A 17,875-nucleotide genomic window follows, 5' to 3' on the forward strand; every position below is an offset into this window, starting at 1 on the left:
AAAAGAAATGCGGCGGAGAAAAAAAGTCGCGCCGCACGCTAAGCCTGATTCGGCGACCCCAGAGTTATCGCGGTTCCCAGCTCGAACTAATCTTCATGTATCCAAAGCTATGAATATCTCGTGTCCTTTAAATACTCTGGGCTCAAAGAAAAAAATCCATGCACCTGTTTCAGGGTCAATCACAGTTCAAACACGATGATCAGAATACTGAGAAATGTTTCGCGCGTAAATTGAAATGTACCGATAAGGCAATAATGGGCAGCCCCACCATACTATGCCGAGTTTAGGTACATGAAGTATTTCAAGGTCGTACGCACGAACAGGGTATTGAATTATTATCATGCGGATGAAAAGCGAATTCGATGCCGCCACGGTCGTGTTGTTGAAAGTTGCTTACACTCTTTTTTTCCAGACGAGAATGATGTTGCTGCAACGTACTTCCATATTGATAAGACTAAATATGCAACCTTCTGTCTGCCCTAAGCGGAGACTTGCAACTGGCAGGCGACGTCGACTTCGACAAGCTGTGTGCTATGTGATGATTCGAGCCGGTAATCAAATTGGAATATCACCAATTCGTATACGATCTTCTATCAGGGGCTTTCATTAAAAGAAGAGTATGAAATTATTGAGAGAAACGGATCTTGAAAAATAATACCGAGATCAGAATAAATTTGCAGCTTTGATTATTAGGTAGACCACTAAGACCAAGATTCTTTGCATAGCTTGCTCTTGCTCGTAGCCAGCTGAGCGATTGATGTCAAAGTTGCACCCCCCAAAATGTCAAATACGGCCATCTCTGATTGCAATTCCTTCGCAAACCAGCTCCGTAGTTCCACCGCAACAAGCGAATCTACTCCATACTGATGCAATGGCTTATTGGAATCGATATCCCCAACAGCGATCGACAGAGCTTGGGATAGCTTCTGCGCAATAGCTTCCGTGACAAACGTCGTAGCGCTAGCCAGAGACTCGGCCCGTTGAATTGAAGCACTGACTGAGCTGGATGCGCCATGACTGCCACTGACTACTCCGTGGGCCGTGAGTTGTCGGAACATTGGCTTCCTCAGCCACGGTGCCTGCGTTGCGCGTGGTGATAGACCCACTGTGACCTGGCAATCCGAGATGCTTTGTAGGGTAACGCGAGGGTCGCAGTAATAGTCCAACAGGGCATGGAGTTGAGATTCAGTCACCGGTTCCAGACCCATGTTGGCGATCAGTATGTCACGCAGCTGTGCATCCTCAGCAACAGCGCCCGCAAAATCAAATACGCCTAAGTCGAGAGCGGTGGCTTTTTCGCCCAATCCTACTCGATGACGAGCCAATGCATCTTGGAAGGTGTTTCCAGCGGCATAATTGGCCTGCCCAATCGTTCCCACAAGGCCAGAGATGGATGGTAGCATGATGAAGAAGTCCATCCCATGAGGCAGATGTCTGTGAAGATTCCAGGAGCCTTGAACCTTGGGTGAAATCGATTCATGCCATGAATGGTGAGATATATTTTCAAAGAGCGCATCCTATAATATCAGCCCTAGCCCTGTGCTAATAGACATCATAAATCAAGGGAAGCTTACCCGCAACACCATCGCGGCTTGGATGCATCCTTTGATGGGAGGCATCTGGGATGTATACTCGTGGAGGACATGCTGCAGTAGCGTTCCGTCCGACACGTCACATGCGGGAGCTACCACATCTATACCTTTCCCCTTTAAAGAGTCGATCAGGACACGGCTCTTCTCTCCCTCGCCGCCTGAACGTGACAGAAGCAGGAGATGGCGAGCGCCTCGATCCGCTAACCAGTTGACGATGTTGCTTCCCAGTCCACCTAATCCTCCACAAACGACAAATGTTGCATTGGGATCCAAGATGTAGGTTGGTTTCGTTCTCAACACAGTCTACGCAAGAATTGAATTAGAGACACAACAGCAGATTTTCAGAAAGAAGCTCACCGTCACTTGATCATGCGGACGCATGTCCAATATCATTTTACCCACATGCTGTCCGCCTTGCAAGACACGAAAAGCTTTCTCTATCTCGCCCACTCCATGCCGATGGATGGGCTGAGACGGGTGCAGCTTCCCTTCTTGTACCAAGGCGAAGACCTCTTCCAAAGCGGCGACACACACTTCAGGCCGCTCGACTGACATGGCAGCAAGATCAACACCGCTAAATGTCACATTCCGAAGAAACTGTGCCATAGGGAGACCCTGGTTTGACAGGATGTCCCTTTTGCCAATTTCGAGAAATCTGCCGTAGGGCGCCATGCACTCCCAGGATGCAAGCAGACTTTCTCCGGCCAGCGAGTTCAGAATGACATCGACGCCTTTGTTGCCTGTGCGGTGCTTGATAGCATGCGCAAACAAAGTCGACCGACTGGAAAAGATATGCGATTCAGGAATCTCATAGGTGTCCATGAGAAATTGCTTCTTGCTTTGAGAGCCCACGGTCGCAAAAATAGTTGCACCGACATTTTTCGCGATCTGAATCGCTGCTTGGCCGGTGCCACCAGTACCTGAGTGTATCAAGACAGACTCTCCAGGTTGAATGCGCGCAACATTGTGCAACGCTACATACGCAGTGGCGTAGTTCACAGGCAAGGCCGCTGCCTCTTCAAAGGAGATACCTACAGGAATCTTCACAATGGGTCCATTTTCTTGGACGCGGATTGAAGTCGCGAAGCAGCCATCTCCGAGTGCAGCAACTGATTCTCCAACTTGGAATTTTGAGACGGCGCTACCTATCCGACTGACGATACCTGAGCACTCGGATCCGGTGTGAGTCGCCTTCAATTGGCCAACTGCGATCAGGACATCACGAAAGTTGACTCCAGCGCACTTGACCTTGACCTCAATCTCATTCGCCCGCAAAGGCTGGTATGCAGAGGAATCCTCTATAAAGTTGAACCCACTGATTAGGCCTGGAGAGGTGGCATCTAGTTGCAGCGGCACTTCACAGTCAAACTCCTGGACTTTTTGCTGTTCCTTGCTTGCTTTTTGTGACATGACCCCATTGAGCTTGCAGGGAGTGACTACTCGAGGAATGTGAAGAATACCATCCTGCTCAAGGTATTCTGTGTCCGCATCTTTGGCTGCTCCAGAACTTAGGAATTGGACAAATTTTCCAATTCGCTGCGATGTTTCGGTCAAGTCCTCTACAGACTCGAGGGAGAGAAGGTGCAGCTTACGCCGCCCATCTTCTTCCATCAAGACGCGAAGTAAGCCCTCAGCTAGATGGTGATGTGGCTTAGCGGGCCATATTCCTCCTCCCAGGGTGATCCACAGCCCATGCAAGGTAGAGGAGAGAATGTTTTGAATTTGTTCGAACATCTCTTTCTGGATGTCCGCCAACACCGGACGTTGAAGCTCGACAATGAAGACACGGAGGGTGCTGTCGCTTGTTTGGCCTTCGAGTGCCTCTTTAAGAGAAACCACACGCACAGGAGCGCAGTCAAGGAACTCGCATTGTTCAGCAATTGAACTTGCCTGAACGATTTGATCGGCCTCGATCGGATCGTAAATAACCTCAATCGCCGAAACTGAAGGGCGTTTCTCATTTTCGACGGCAGTAGATACTATCAGTCTGCATTCCGAACTTTCGTTGTTAGAGTCTGGTAGCGTGATATCAACCCCAGAGTATCCGACGTGTTTTAAGAGCTCATCCCATTGACTCTCATCAACAGAACGCCCTGATTGGCAACCTGATTCCGAATCTGCGCACTTAGTCTCATTTGCATAGACTTTACGGATCAAGTCACCGACTCACCTTGCCACCATTGCTCTAATAAGCCGAACACGAAGGTTGAGCGATCATCTGGTGTAGCTTCGTCATAAAAAACGAGTTTACCATCACTGAAAGGTAGGTAAGTGATGAAAAGATCAGCACGAGAAGTGGTTCGTCACTTACGACTTCAGAAGCTTTCGTGCATTTTGCAGTATCGTTTCAAGAGTGGAAGGCTCACGAGTGATCTGGCAGAGATATCAGGAATCAAGTTCAATCAAAGCAAGAAGCGGGCATACCATCGGAGCCACAATCATGTCGTATGTGCCACGTTCAAATCCTTGACTTTGAGGATCTTGACTGATATCCAAGACTTTGAAGCTCATCTCCTTCACTTCGGCAAATTTCGTTTGCGTTTTCGTGACATTTCCTGGCGATGGGTCGGTGTAATCTAGTCGCACAAAGCGTGAAGTGTCTTTGCAATTGTCCAAAGCTTCTATGAGAAGCTCTGTCACTGAGCCTAAACCACCTCCGATCTCCAGTATCGTCATCTTCGGATGGCGATGAGAGAACAGATCGAGATATCTGACCAATCCACGGAGACCATTGGATTGATTGACCTGGTCTATAAGCGGAGATCGAGGCGACACAGGAGAAAAACAACTCACAGTCTCATTATAGGCTTCGTTCAACATATCTCCGCTCCGTAAGTATTTTGAGGGGTCCAGCTCACCGGCTACGAGCTTGGTCAGATTCTGGGCAACAAAGGCATAGAGGTAACCTTTTTTTGTTTCTTGAACACGAGACTCCACTTTTCGAACATAGACAGGATCAGCTAGGTGATCTCTCCATCCATCAATAGCGATTGTAAGCTGGCCATCCCTGAGCAGCTTCTGACGGTTGATCAGCCAGTTATGGTACTTTTTTAGATGTTTTTGAGAAGCTTGTTTCCCGTTCTCTGACAGATGAGCAAGGGTTTCCGTTAGTCGCGCTGCAATGAGAAAATCCAAGTCACAGTCAAGGCTATCGTATCCAGAACTACTGGTGGATTCCACCTTGCACAGCCGGGTGACTTCAACGTCACTCAGGAGATTCAGGTCTGGCTTCCACTGAACCTGATGGCAGAGACTATCAACAGAATCCTCAGTACTAACGATCACATCAGTTGTGCTGACGATATTCATCCGAAGGCCTTGGATAGAAACCATAGTCTTTTGTTGATTCTCATCGAGTGCCACGATACTGGTAGCAGGGCCAAGAAACTGCGACACTTCCACATATGAGCTGTATGTGATGAATTCCTGGCAGACTGTCGCTTGGCTATCCACCCACAACCTGTCGATGTGAGTAGGAACAGCCGTAGGAATTTCATCCTTGTCCGAGGGGACCGCGACCCAGATAGATGTTTGAAAAATACAATCCAAGGTGGTTGGATGAATCGTATCTCCCGAGGAAGCAGAGAAATTCCGGATGACGGCCGTCACGTCTGAACCAAGATCACTTCGGGACAACTCTGATACCAGCTGAAATGCTGTACCATAGCCATATCCTGATTTTGACAATGTGTTGTACATCTCCTCACCACTCATTTTTGAGCTGCAAGCTGTCAAGGCATCCGCATGCGCCTTCACTTGAGCTTTCTGGAGTTCCACCGCAACCGTCTTGTCTAAATCTTCTTCTTTGTCGCCATAGACAACCTGGATAGAACCTGTGCAGTTCTCCGTCCATGTCTCGTGTTCCAAAGTACAGACTTTGAAATCAAACCATCCTGATCGGTTGGACTGCATGTTTCCGGCCGGGCGTAGATGGAAGCTGGTCTCAATACCCTGTGCGCTTAACGGAATGCGAATCGCCGCCCGGAATGTCACGTCCTGTAGATTAAAACCAGAGATTGACCTCCCATTGTCTGCCATCTGCTTAGATGCCTCGATGGCCATCACCAGCATTCCTGCGCCCGGGTAGAGGATCGTTCCATTGATCTGTTGGCTGATTAGTGGTCTATTTGATTTTGGATGCTCACAAGTGCGACCTCACCTTGTGATCTTGGACCCATGGCATCTCTGACACGCGAATAATGTTTCTCCACCGGCCCTCCAACAGGTTTTGGTTTGGATCAGGAAGCCCCAGAAGATCATTTCGGGGGAAATCCCGCAAGCGGTGGTTCTTGCTAATCCTGCTCTCGTGCCAGTATGACTTCTCATGGCTGAAGGGATACTCTGGCAAGTCTGCTAGCGCCTTGCAGGTCTGGTCATCCTTATTCATCAAGGAGAGATTGATCGGATATCCAGCAGAATACAGGGCACCGAAGACAGAGAAGACAGTATCAATGGCAGAAAGATTCCGCACCAGCAAAGACAAGTACTTGACAGCCGATGCCTTGTTCATTTCCTTCAGGATATCCTTGCACGCACCTTGCAGCACGGAATGGGGCCCCAGCTCGAGGATATGATCAATTTTGAGTTTTTTACGATGGCTGCCATCCAGCACCTTTTGAGGGTCCGAAGATGCAGAACAGAGAGTTGACAGACCCTTGGAGAACCGCACAGGAGAAATCATATTGCGTTCCCAGTGAGATGCCTGACAAGGCTCGTCTGGGTCAATCCAGTCGCCGGTGATTGAAGAAACCATCCCTGGCCGTGATCTGGTGAATAAACAGCCTCCTTCCAGCTCACCCAGAGCTGCTAAGTACTCAGAAGCGATTTCCTTCATTTGGGAAGAATGATACGCCAGATTGACCTTGAGTCTGCGAGCAAAAATCTTGTCATTGTCCAAGTGAGCTTTCAGCGCATCGAGCTGAGCCTCTTGCCCAGAGATGGTCACACTCTTAGGACTGTTAATGCATCCAACGGCAAGTCGAGGGACCTCAAAGTCGCGACTAGCTCTTTCGATATAAGGCACAACATCATTTTCGGAAAGCGCTACTGCGAGCATAGAGCCTTTGATCGCGGCGCATTTCTCCAGGCGACTGCTCAAGTTACCCCGGTAATATGACACCTTCCAGGCCGAGCGTCTGGATATCGCCCCAGAGCAGTATCTGGAAAGAATCATTCAAAAAAGCTTCCCAGTGGAAGATGAGACTCCTACTTACGCAGCTGCAACCTCGCCAGAGGAATGACCCAGTACTGCCTTGGGGACTATGTTGAAGAAACGCAAGAGATCCACCAAGGCAATCTGTAGAATCGTACACAGAATCTGGCTGTACTCGGTACGATTGACATTTGACTCAACTTCAGATTTTCGAAACTCATCTGCAACACGTCAATAAACCCATTTTCATGGAGCCTGGACACATGTCACGTACCCACAGGGCTCCATTCGCATCCTAAAGACTGAAGATACTCTCCGGCTGCTTCGATGGACTGAAGGAATACTGGATATATGTCAAGTAACTCGCGTCCCATGGCATACCATTGGGCACCTTGCTAAGAGAGTGTCAGTGAGAAGATATGAAGCCATGAAAGAGATGTACCCACCCCAGAAAATATCAATGCAAGGTTAGGTGAATCACGGGACAGACAAGGTAGGCCAAACCGGTCTCCTAGTGTACTCAGATCGTCTGAAGGCCGCATGACGGCAAATGTTCTCCATGGTAGGTGCGTCCTTCTCGTACCCAGGGTATAAGCGAGATTTTGTAGGAAAATTTTTCTATTGTTGATGATTTTTGCTGAGAAGAATGAACGCCAGATATCTTGAACACGAGGAATGCCTGCTTCATCGGCTGCGGACCAAACGAGAAGTTTAGGTGCGTCAAGCTCGGCCACTCCACTAACACCATTTGTAAGTAGGTGGCGTGTGCCATTAGAATCACAATCTTCATTGCAAGGTGTGGGATCAAGCGGCAGCACTGTATTGTGATTCCCTTCTAGTTGGTTGAGACGAAGCGAGTGATACGCATCATCCAGGACAAGATGCGTGTTGGAGCCTCCGTATCCAAAGGAGCTAATGGAGGCTCTTCTGAGTCCACTTGTAGGCCATGGGAAGGCTTCTTGGGGGAACTGGAGCTGTCAGGTTCATCCATTTAGATAACGCAGCTCTACTTACCTTGAGATTCCAGAATTCGTCGTCAATTCTGGGATTCAGGTTCTGTAGGTTCTCGCTATTTGGCGGAATGACCCCCTTTTCCAAAGCTAGTATGACTTTCATAATTCCGGCCATGCCACTGCATCCTTCCAGATGACCGACGTTTGATTTTACGGAACCTCTGTGGAATATGTTAGCTTCATTGGGTTAAAGAGATCAGCGCGCGCACATAAATAAGGGCTCGGTCGGCGAACGATATGAGCGGAAAACAGAACCAATGGCCTTGGTCTCAATCGGATCTCCAATAGCGGTTCCTTACTGATGTGAGTCGAAGTACCACGCTGGTTAAATCCAGCGATTCTTACCTGTTCCGTGCGCTTCAAAATACCGCGTCTTTCCCATGTCGAGACCGGCTTGACGATAAGTTTCCCGGATCAGCGATGCCTGCATATCGGGGCTGGGTTGTGTAATTCCTGGGGTTTTCCCATCCTGGTTGGATGCAGACGCTCTGATGACAGCGCGAACAGTGTCTCCATCCCGCACAGCATCTTCCAAAGTCTTGATAACTAGAACACCCACACCTTCACCACGGGAATATCCGTTCCCAGATTGATCAAAGCTAAAGCAACGGTTTTCCTCGGATAGAAGGCCAAGATTGTCCATCATCAAGGTTGTCTCCGCAGCTAACATGAGATTCACACCCATCGCAAGTCCCTGTCGCGGTTTAGTGTAGTTCATACTAATATCTCCGATATTGCACCTACCATTGTTGATTGACCGCTCCAAATCGACTGACAAGCGAGATCAACGGCCATCAAACTGCTCGAACAAGCCGTGTCGACAGTCGCGCTGGGACCTGTAAGATCAAAGAACCAACTGACACGGTTTGCGAGCATGTTCGACGTTAATCCTGTAATATTGTACTTGTGCATGTTCAAAGGATCCTTAGAGTTCATCATTATCCAGTCATGTCCTGATGATCCTGCGAAGACCGCCGTCTTTGATTTTGCGATGCGCTGCATTGGAATTCCGGCATTTTCCAGCGCGTGAAAGGCCGTCTCGAGCAGCAGCCGCTGAGGAGGCTCCATCGCCTCGGCCTCGGCAGCGGTGATGGAGAAAAAAGGAGCATCGAAACGACTCAGGTCATCTTTCAGAAAATGCCCGCCGCGTATCGACAGGCTATCCAGCCGCTCGGTTACTGGACGGTAATGGGCATCGATGTTTAATCGGTCCTGAGGAAACTCTGTCATAGCACACCGGCGCGACATTATCATCTCCCAAAAGGCTTCCGTGGTCACTGCATCACCAGGAAGCCGAAATGATAGCCCGACAATAGCTAGTGGCTTGGGTGAATTCTCAATTGATTCCATCATGGTGGTGATTGCTCGGCTGAATTCGCGAGTCGACAATGTATAAGAGGAAAGATGGAATTTTATGGGGAAATCGAAATGAATCGTCGTGTATTATCTTCTTCTTAAAAATTAGGGAGCCGCACGATGGATTTGGTCCAGAAAGGTCGCTTCTTGCATGTACGAGACTAGGCACCCAAGTATCGGCTGAAAACCTCTGGTAATCGATTATAACTCGGACGTAATTTACCGCCACGAAACGACCGTCGGTAAGAATTACGGTATGTGGGCCGTGTCTTCCCAATGGACAATTCTGGATTCTTGGAACGAGGCGTAATGGATTCTATCTGCATAAGCCATATTTGCATGAGATGTAGCGCCCGCAGATGACAAATGTACGTGCAGCCCTTTATTGGTGACAGGTTTCGACACCTGGCATTGGCGTGTGAGAGATGATCTGACGGGACGGCAATCTATGCAGCTTAACTCCATGGCGTATCATTTGTTGTCCATTCCTCACCTCTCTTTCCAAGTTCAGCCGCAGCCCTCTATTCGAATCCAGTGAAAGCATTGTACCGCCCATATCTTAACCTGGTAATCATTGTGATCTTGGAAATCACCGGTTTACTATCTTCTCGTCGGCCTTCTGTCTCTTTGCCAGATTCGTTCGTCGAGATGCGTTTCTTGTGGCAAGTCACCTTTCAGAGATCATATTTCATCTGCTGACCGTCACCGCCCAGCTTGCATGGAATGGGAAGCAATGCTCGTGTGAGTTTGCCGAAGTATATTAGGCGATACTTGACTAATCGCGGGGGGGGGGGCTTCACTTTACAGATTTTCAAACAGCAAACAGGTAAGAATCTTGAGCATTTAAAAATGAGAAATAGCTAACGAGTCCAGCTGCTTTGCGGTATGAGCTTGGTGAAGGCCACAGCTACGACTTTGTCAATGGGCCGGTTCCATGGGAGATGGATCATGGTAGGCAAAGCCGAAGATGCTTGGGTGAGCGGACTGACATCACGATAGACCTAGATGAGCTTGCGATGGGTGAGGAGCAAACCTACGCTATTTGTGATCCAAAGTCGGCCTCCTCTTGCATAGGCGCGATGAAAAACATTGAGCGATACATTGAAACTGAGGGTCCTTACGATGGAGTCATGGCATTCAGCCAAGGTGCCAGTATCATCCTTGGTTGGATGATCAACAAGCAGCGAGAGGCCAAATGGGTCAGCTCGCAGCAATGCCCTTTCAAGGTGGGGATTTTCTTTTCCAATCCCTGGAGAGTGTACGATGGCAACGCGCTAGCGAATGATCAACTTGTTTTCTTGAATCCTGAAGACTTTGAAGGGCTTCTGGATCTGCCTACTGCGCATATCTGGGGTTCGGCGGACAAAGCCTGTGCGCTGGCTCAGGCCATCAGTACTTCATGTGTGGCCGATAAACGATCAGTGTTTATCCACGAGCGAGGGCATGAGATCCCGGCGAAGTCCGATACGGTAATCCTGATGGCCCGGGTGATCAATCGGGCGATAGCGCAAGCAGAGCCTGTAGAATGATCAAAGAAGTAATGATGTCTTTACCGAGTCAATCCATTTGTTCGCAATCATTTTTGTTTGGCGCTTGTCGAGACCTGTAGACCCGCTGTTATTTGGAAGCTCAACCCAACGATGAGTCCAAACGTGACTTTGGGCTTTGATTTGGGCTTTTTCCAGCGATGCGAAAGGTGAAACTTTCCTTCCCAACAGTGCGCTGGCAGGCGCCACAGGAGATGTGGCAAGCGAACTGCCGAACCGGCCTCTCCGAGAGATCCTAGTGTAGATCAGACGAGCCAATCTGGTGTATCTGATGCCCAGTATTTGTTCCATGGTTTTCGTGGACACGGTCGCGACACCCGACGACTCGGTCGGCCAGATAATTGGGTCTCAGTGAATCTCGTATTCTGACAGAAATTTAAAGACATCCAGAATTAGTATTCCTGGCGTTTCTACGTAAGCCGTGGACAACACAAGCGGTCAATAGGAGCCACTTTTGTGAGTGGTCGCTAACATCTCCCCTATCTCCCATCCTATCGCCTCGCTGGATATGATCGGTTCTGGCCAGGTAGCTGACTTTTCCAGTTGCAACTGAGCTGGGCTGTAAATGCATCTTGACAGGCCTATTACGCCCAGTCATGTCCAGGATCAGCCGCTGTCGAAGACGGTATGTGATATATGGTAAAATCATTCACATACTATATCAGCTAGGTTCGTTATCGAAATAATAAACGTACGAGATACCAAGTTGGAGGATACTACCAGAGTGATATTTTGACCATGCAATCGCGAATCAATATCTCGCTATCTCAATACCTCTTCTCCCGCCTAAAAGAAATTGGTATCCGATCCGTTCATGGTGTACCAGGTTCTGATTGTCCTCACATCCTCGCCGGAGAAGAATTAATGTCTGATACCCACTTAGGAGACTACAATCTGGCGTCTCTTGACTACGTAGCCAAAGCTGGGCTGCGCTGGATTGGCAATTGCAATGAGCTCAACGCCGGTAAGTCTCTTGTCCATCCTCAATAAGACAAGACTGACGCTTTGCAGGATATGCGGCTGACGGATACGCTCGCATTCATGGAATTTCCGCCCTGATGACAGTTGCAGGAGTCGGGGAACTATCAGCCTTAAATGCCATTGCAGGAGCATTCGCTGAGTACGTCCCCATTGTGCACATTTTGGGACAGCCAAGCCTCGCATCACAGCGACAGAAGATGTTACTACATCACTCATTGGGCGATGGGAATTTCGCGGACCTGGCGCGAATGTCGGAGAGAGTGACAGCTACGAGCGTGCAAATAAACTGCGGGAAACAAGCCCCTCGGTTGATTGACGATGCAATCGCTCACTGCTGGAAATCTAGCAGACCGGTCTCAATCATTCTCCCTACCGACATGGTTCATGTTCCAGTTCTGGCTGAGAACCTTGCACGACCGCTCGACTTATCTGCCCCCTTGAACGATAAAGCACTTGAAGCCCACGCGGCTGACGCAATTTTTGAAGCTTTACGGAAGGCAAAAAGCCCGCTTCTTTTGGTCGGAGGCTATAATGTACGCTTCACGAAGCGACGGGAGGTAAGGCTGCTAGCTGAAAAGCTGGGACTACCTATTTACCTATCCGCATCTGGACGTGGCATAATAGACGAGCAAGATTTCAACTTCAATGGACTCTACTTTGGAGACTGCTCTGATTCAGAAGTGATGCAGAAAATCCGGTCTTCGGATTTAATCATCTCTATTGGCAACATTCACTCTGACTTGAACGTTGCATCTTGTTCATGGAGCTTTGATCTTTCGAAGATGGTTGAACTTCGGGACGAGATGATTCACGTACAGGGCAAAGCGTACCCAGGTTTGAATAGTACGAGTCTTTTGCAGGCCATCATCCGCTGTTCAGTCGATCCGGTTCCGAAGAAAAGACGCCTGAGTCCGGCCTTGCCTTTGTCAAATCTTGCTCTGGAAATGGCAAATGAACGGATGCCTTTCATATCAAAAGCGGCCATGAGCCAGGAGCCGGCACGGGGAGACAGACTGAGAAAGGGCGTACGAATGTCGCATACGATGAGCTACAAAGAGGGAACGAACACCATGCGCCATGATTGGTTGTGGCCTATGTTGAGCGACTGGCTACGCCCCGGAGACACTATTATAGCTGAGACCGGTACCTCGAACTTCGGAATCTGGTCTACAAGATTTCCCCCAAGGTGTCAACTTTATCAGCCAGTATGTATGGGCCAGCATCGGGTACTCCCTAGGGGCCTGCCAGGGAGCTGCTGCCGCTGTTCAGGACTCAAGCCAACCCGATCGGCGGACAATCCTCTTCATTGGGGACGGGAGCTTTCAATTCACCTGTCAAGAATTGAGCACGATTATTAGATATAAGCTGGCGCCTATTATGTGAGTTTAATCTTCTCGATATTAGTGAGATGCATACAAGGACTGATTTACTCAGTTTTGTTATCTGCAACAAAGGATACACGGTCGAGCGGCTAATTCATGGCTGGAATGAACCTTACAATGACATTCAGGAATGGCAGTACCGAAAACTGCTGGAGGCCTTCGGCGCAGATCGTGGATCATATCAGACTCATCAAATTTGGACGAGAGCCGAGCTCACTGCTCTTCTGCAGGATCCATCTTTCAGTGAAAGCCAGACTCTCAGAGTGAGTTTTATTTCCGACTATTATGTCCCGACATTTGGAGTGCTAATGCTTCCCTCTACTAGTTTGTTGAACTACACATGGATAGGGATGATGCGCCGTCTAACCTCACGACACTTACTCAGCAGCTTGTGGCGCGGGATTCGCAAACCCGAAGCTGAAGTTTGAAACAAAGAACAAAGCTTAGTAGTTGGAGGCCCATAATGAGATCTCATAAAAATAGACAATGACCAGATCAGATACAAGAACCGGCATTCTGTGTTTTCGAGAATCCCATGTAGCCGTCTTAAGAGGTTAGAGTAACACTAAAGTGATCGCTCGGGCATCTCATTGTTTTAAATTGGAATGTTGTTTTTGTATTACCGTAATTTTGCCAGTATATGCAATACACGTTCCCACGACAATCTTGCGCATGCAGCTGTTCTTCAGCTAAGCCACTTATCTATGCGAGGCTGCAGTCAGCGGGAATACGTGGATGCGCAAAGTCAGCTCTTCCGCCACCATCATTTTTCAGCTCAGTCTGGGAGAAAAAAGTACGATTGATTTGACAGCTTCTGTGGCAGGCACACCTGTCAAACATTCGCCCTACATACTGCAAACTTGCTCCACCTTAACAGCTTCGCGCTTGAGTGTCTATGAAACTTCGATTGCTTCTTGCATTAAATACTGAGCATTCTCCATGGCAGATCTTTCGATAGTACATGGGTTGGGAGAACCGCCCCTCTGGCCCAAGAGGCTTGGAGATCTGATCGAGGATCAAGCTACCAGCTTCGGCGACCGTATTGCTGTGGTGACACCATGGCAGAAGATGAGACTTTCTTTCAGAGATTTGGCTAAGAGTAGCAAGATTCTTGCCAATGCCATGGTTCGAGCCGGCGTGCGACTCGGTGATTGTGTTGCAGTTCTGGCAGGGAACCGATACGAGTATATCCAGGTGTTTTTGGCAGGGGGAAGAATCGGATGTCCGGTACTACCGATTAATAACGCTTATACACCAGTGGAAGTCTTGAGAGCCTTACAGAGAAGTTGTGAGTCCAGCGATTACCGTTGAGGCCAATCATGACCCAAGGTTGCTGAAACTGACCCAAACGCAGCGTGTAAGTTACTTTTCATCGCCTCCAATATAGGCCCGCGTCATTTGTCGACTCACCTTCAGCTCCTCACCTCCTCATCATCGGAGAGTACCCTCCCTGATCTTTCTGGGATCGTTGGCTTCGACGTCTCTCAAAAGGACCAAGATATACGCATTCAAGCATATCGGGAATTCTTAGCTTCCGGGGAGATGAACGAAGACGACGACGGCATTTTATTGGAAGCGGCCCAACGTATAGTGCGACCTTCGGACAGCCTCAGCTATCAATTTACTTCTGGCACAAGTGGAGAGCCGAAACTATCTATGCTGTCACATCGGTAAGGAGCTCTACGTTCAGGATTACCAAGGAGGTTATTGTGTTAAATCTTCTAAGCGGTCTCGTCAATAACGCGCGTCTCGTCGGCGACGCAATGCGCCTGACTCCGGAGGATGTAGTGTGCTGTCCGCCGCCATTATTCCACACATTCGGACTGGTGCTCGGCTTCCTCAATGCATTCACCCACGGCTGCGCTATCGTCTTCCCGTCAGATATTTTTGACGCTGAGCAGGTTATCGATGCGGTCTCTAAGGAGAAGGCGACCGCGTTACTTGGCGTGCCCACTATGTTCGTGGCCGAACTAGAAGTCTGCGAGTACAAAATGCTGGAGATCACGACGGTCCGAACTGGGCTTGCGGCTGGCTCGCCTGTGTCGGAGACGCTTCTTAGCCGATTGGAAGACAAATTTGGTGTCAAAGGCATGCTGATTGCTTACGGAATGACTGAGACCAGCCCTGTGACTTTTATGACTTCGCTTGATGATCCCAGGGGCAAGGCAATGACCAGTCTGGGCAGAGTTCTTCCTCATACCTCTGCTAAAATCGTCGATGAGAATGGCTCCATTGTGCGGCGTGGAGAGAAGGGTGAACTTTGTACAAGCGGGTATGGTTTGCAGACAGGGTACTATAATAATGAAGCGAAGACCAAGGAGGCAATGCGACAGGATACAGAGGGAATATTGTGGATGCATACCGGGGATCAGTGCTACCTCGACGCCGAGGGCTACTGCCACATCAGCGGCCGGATCAAGGATATCATTATTCGAGGTAATCCTTCCAAGATCTTCAATATTTGTCAATCGACTAACGCTGAAAAAAGGCGGAGAAAATATGTTTCCGCTCGAGATCGAAGAGCGACTGTTACTTCATTCGGCCATAAGTGAGGCCAGTGTTGTTGGAGTTGCCGATCATAAATATGGCCAAGTGGTTGGTGCCTTCTTGAAATTGGCCACGAACCAAGTCAAACCTCGGGATCAAGAAGTGAGGGACTGGGTTCGTGCAGAACTGAGCTGGCATAAGGCTCCTCAGCACATCTTTTGGGTTGGCGAGGGAGGGGTCTGTCCGGACTTCCCCAAGACTGCCAGTGGCAAGCATCAAAAGCATGTCATGGAAGAAATTGCTAACAAGTCTCTCTTTGGGTCTCCATTTGCGATCAAGGACTTCCCCGCCCGCTGGGGATATTCGATTTTCGGTCTGTCGATCTGCTTGATTCCAATGGCATTGTATCTGTCAATAGTAGCATGATAGTAAATCAAGTAAGAGGGTCCACTCTTTTTTACAACACGTTGTTCTGCATGACTTTAAAAAAAAAATGTAATAGGGGCGTGGGAGAAGTAAGGACTATTTTTGGGTCCTCATGTATACTACCGTACCCAAGGTGCCCACGTAAGAGCTTTTGGTAATCATCTACTTTTACGACAAGAAATCACTATGGCCAAGCAATTCGCTGAAAATGGCCTACGCAAAGTCTGTACGAAAGTAGTCTTCAATTCATTTATCAGCAATCGGCACAATAAGATCGTGCTGTACAAAGTGTAAGAATGCAATTAGATCCTTGCTTGAGCATACGCCATCGTTGTTACATATACATTGATAAAGCGATCGCGGAAAACGATCAACAACTCAGCAAAACTGTCCGGAATACGACTAAAAGTTTGGTTCAGGCAGAATTTGACACATCTACTTGTATATACAATGTTTCACAAAATTCAGTGTCATTGTGTTGTCCTTTCAATCAACATCTTTCGTTAATATACTCCACAGCTCTGTCGGAAGCGCTTCAGTGAAGACGGTCATCACATTCTATTCCATGCAATCATCAGGGGCGTGATGACATTAATTACTCAGTCGAGGTAATTACCGCTGTCGAATTCTACAAGTCTTATTTGAAGTGATTCTAGCTGCTTTCAAAGAAGATACGAGTCTTTTCTCTTTGACTTCACCCCCGTATATTCAGCGTCATGCATTGGGAGTAGCAGCGCTTTCATGTTCCCCATGTACCATGAACGGGATTGAATTTTTGTCCAGATTGGCACCTTAACTTGAATGCATCATACTGCAGTATGGGGATTGATGACTGCATGAACTGGTTGGTCTATCGGATGATTCAGCATTCTGTGTTACAGACACTGAGTCATTGCAGGCAAGCGTCGAATTCCTTGCCTCCTCTCTTGGCGCCTCTCCTTGGGGAATCACGTAGGGTATTATACATAAAGATATTACTTTGCACTCATCATGCGTCAATTCAGCTGCTTGCTAAGTCCATCCTGCCAGGAGAGTTCCTCTGTCGCCGCAGCCAACGGCACAGTCGGGATCCAAGTCGCAACAGCAGCGACAAGAATGAAATGCCGCTCCATATCTGCCGATGATGACCCAGGGTAATGCGAATTAGGGGGGCAATAAATTTGTGAGGAATATACTGGAGAAAGGTCAGTTTCCTTTCATCGTCTTGGACATACAATTATCCTCGCTTATCTACTAGCTTTCGCACTATCGTATTTCTGTATGAACGAAACAGGACACCTGTGTAATGAATATGATACTAGCGACAGCGAATGAAGATCAAGGGCTTCTAGCCGAGCAGCAAGACTGTCTTGGCTCCGCGGGTTAGTGGCTCCACCTTTGAGTGCCAAGGCAAAGCCATGACTGTGGGGCAAAGGACATTCACTATGCATTTTTTGGCTGCATTGTGCGAGAATTCTAGCGAAGTCCATCACGTCTTTGCATCATCGAATGCCAATGACTCTTTGTGTCGCGAGGACGTTAAAGACTTCACCGCGGACAATGAAGGGTACGTCCATTGAAGAATGCGAACAAAGGTCTCAGGTGTCTCAGATAATTGCCGTGCATACAAAGAGTCATTAATCTTAATCTCATTCATTTGTTAGTCATGATTAGTTTTATCCTGGTTTGCTTGCTCAGTGATTATCATATAAAGCCCCTGTTGATCAAGCACTCTTGCTCGAAGATACAGGATACATTCGTGACATCAAGAGTGGACACCCCATACGCATAGCAGAGTATCGATATTCGGTAAGACTGCGAATCTCTAATCTCATCTACACTGTACACTCTGGCTCCATATCATCTTCCTCGCCCTTCAGGTCAAAGGTTCCAAATCATCATCCATTTAATCAAAGTCCGCCATGAGAGCATCTGGAAGGTCAGTGGCTAGCACGTCGGA

General features: G+C 48.4%; 4 protein-coding genes across 4 annotated transcripts; 3 read left to right on the plus strand and 1 right to left on the minus strand.

The window, feature by feature from the left end:
* Positions 1–701: 701 nt before the first annotated feature.
* N7477_009356 (type I polyketide synthase) lies at positions 702–9,110 on the minus strand (the record flags this gene model as incomplete). Its single annotated transcript, XM_056971017.1, has 14 exons — positions 702–1,517; positions 1,575–1,895; positions 1,950–3,709; positions 3,763–3,848; positions 3,904–3,965; positions 4,017–5,696; positions 5,752–6,751; positions 6,806–6,965; positions 7,019–7,139; positions 7,191–7,712; positions 7,759–7,918; positions 7,967–8,051; positions 8,103–8,451; positions 8,502–9,110. 14 exons carry the CDS (start codon positions 9,108–9,110, stop codon positions 702–704), a joined length of 7,731 nt encoding a protein of 2,576 aa, XP_056817996.1.
* A 726-nt stretch (positions 9,111–9,836) lies between these two features.
* N7477_009357 (uncharacterized protein) lies at positions 9,837–10,642 on the plus strand (the record flags this gene model as incomplete). The annotated part of the gene is made up of 4 exons (XM_056971018.1): positions 9,837–9,854; positions 9,921–9,939; positions 9,987–10,064; positions 10,113–10,642. 4 exons carry the CDS (start codon positions 9,837–9,839, stop codon positions 10,640–10,642), a joined length of 645 nt encoding a protein of 214 aa, XP_056817997.1.
* Positions 10,643–11,398: 756 nt separating this feature from the next.
* N7477_009358 (alpha-keto acid decarboxylase family protein) lies at positions 11,399–13,444 on the plus strand (the record flags this gene model as incomplete). The annotated part of the gene is made up of 5 exons (XM_056971019.1): positions 11,399–11,624; positions 11,672–12,784; positions 12,828–13,020; positions 13,076–13,286; positions 13,349–13,444. The coding sequence occupies 5 exons, from the start codon at positions 11,399–11,401 to the stop codon at positions 13,442–13,444; spliced, it is 1,839 nt and encodes a 612-aa protein (XP_056817998.1).
* A 518-nt stretch (positions 13,445–13,962) lies between these two features.
* Positions 13,963–15,936, plus strand: N7477_009359 (acetyl-CoA synthetase-like protein; the record flags this gene model as incomplete). Its single annotated transcript, XM_056971020.1, has 4 exons — positions 13,963–14,311; positions 14,378–14,693; positions 14,750–15,459; positions 15,512–15,936. The coding sequence occupies 4 exons, from the start codon at positions 13,963–13,965 to the stop codon at positions 15,934–15,936; spliced, it is 1,800 nt and encodes a 599-aa protein (XP_056817999.1).
* Between the last annotated feature and the right edge of the window lie 1,939 nt (positions 15,937–17,875).

Source organism: Penicillium maclennaniae, assembly GCF_028827695.1.
Source record: "Penicillium maclennaniae strain IBT 15551 chromosome Unknown utg000008l:1.0-3552695.0:1.0-3555053.0, whole genome shotgun sequence".
NCBI classification, from domain to species: domain Eukaryota; kingdom Fungi; phylum Ascomycota; class Eurotiomycetes; order Eurotiales; family Aspergillaceae; genus Penicillium; species Penicillium maclennaniae.